Raw genomic sequence first — 1,254 nt, forward strand, 5'->3', positions numbered from 1 at the left:
TATTTTTAAAGAAAAAGAAGAGGAGAAAATCACCATAATAGATCGAACTTTCAAAAATGAAAGTTCAGCCCACCTATATGTCTTTAAGACATTCTATCTTTGAACACACTTATTTGGGCCTTAGTTGTGTCCTTCCTTTAGACTATAACTCTTTTGAGGGCAGTGTTTTTCATCTCTATATATTCAATGTATAGAAGAGTAAGTTGAACTCAGCATGTGTTTAATATATGTTTATTGAACTACTTTCTTGGAAATAATTTTGAATTTTGGGGGAGTATTAAATCAACCTTTTCACATAAGATTCATTAGCAAAGTAGTTTTATTAGTAAAATATAGCTATTTCAAATATTGCATTTTATATAGGAAATATAAGAATGAACAGCAGACTCAATATAGATAAGAGAAAGACAGTCTTGTCCCCGTTCCATTAGCAATAAATATTTAAAAAAATAATGATTAGAATGTATAATAAAAATAAATATATAAATAAATATGAGTTATAAAATACATGGGTATTAAAATAGGTGAAAATTCTTTGTATTAAAACCTCATTTCTGGTTATGAATGGCAGCTTATGTTTCAAAATAATTCAATAAATATAAATTCTTAGTTGATATGAAAACCATTCTTTCAAGTGATTGAATGCTTTGTTTTAAGGAAGCAGTGAATTATTTGAGGAATTGAAAGTCTGTTTCTTCTTTCTTAGTCTTTGAATTTTCTGGCGAGTTTGCTCAAGAACAGAAAGACTCTTCTGATCTCTACTCTGGTGATTTCCCAGGCACAGCGACTATATCCTTTTCCTTCAAGGTATTGGCTTATTCCTTGGAAGTAGCTCTTCAGGGTCAGCCTGAGGGTCTCACTTTCCAAGGAAGGCCCTTCCCACTGCACCTGCTGTCCAAGACACCTCTCCAGTTGGTCCAGCTGGTGATCCAGTCCAATGCACAGATCCTTGAACTGAATCTGATTCCAAGCAACAGGAGCAGCATTCTGATTGAACAGGATGAGGATCTGATGAAGCATCTCATGAACAATGGCTGTGGCCTCTTCCCTCTGGAGCTGGCTGCCCTCCAGGCCTTCCATTGGGAAGTTGAAGTTGGTCCCGTCCTTCAGACATGGCACCAGGGAAAATGTGCTCATCTGGTTCAGAAGTAAGAAGTCTTGCTGGAGGCCCTGAGTCAGGTCACAGCTCAGGGAGCAGAGGATGTTGGAGCAGAGCAGAACCAGGGCAACAGGCAACAAGCTCCAGGAGGTCAT

The 1,254-nt window shown here is 37.5% G+C and overlaps 1 protein-coding gene across 1 annotated transcript; it reads right to left on the reverse strand.

Moving 5' to 3' along the window:
- Positions 1-702: 702 nt before the first annotated feature.
- Positions 703-1,254, reverse strand: LOC100021368 (interferon tau-2-like). The gene has a single exon (XM_001373510.2). The coding sequence runs from the start codon at positions 1,252-1,254 to the stop codon at positions 703-705; it is 552 nt and encodes a 183-aa protein (XP_001373547.2).

The sequence above is a fragment of the Monodelphis domestica genome, chromosome 7, assembly GCF_027887165.1.
Source record: "Monodelphis domestica isolate mMonDom1 chromosome 7, mMonDom1.pri, whole genome shotgun sequence".
In the NCBI taxonomy this organism is placed as follows: domain Eukaryota; kingdom Metazoa; phylum Chordata; class Mammalia; order Didelphimorphia; family Didelphidae; genus Monodelphis; species Monodelphis domestica.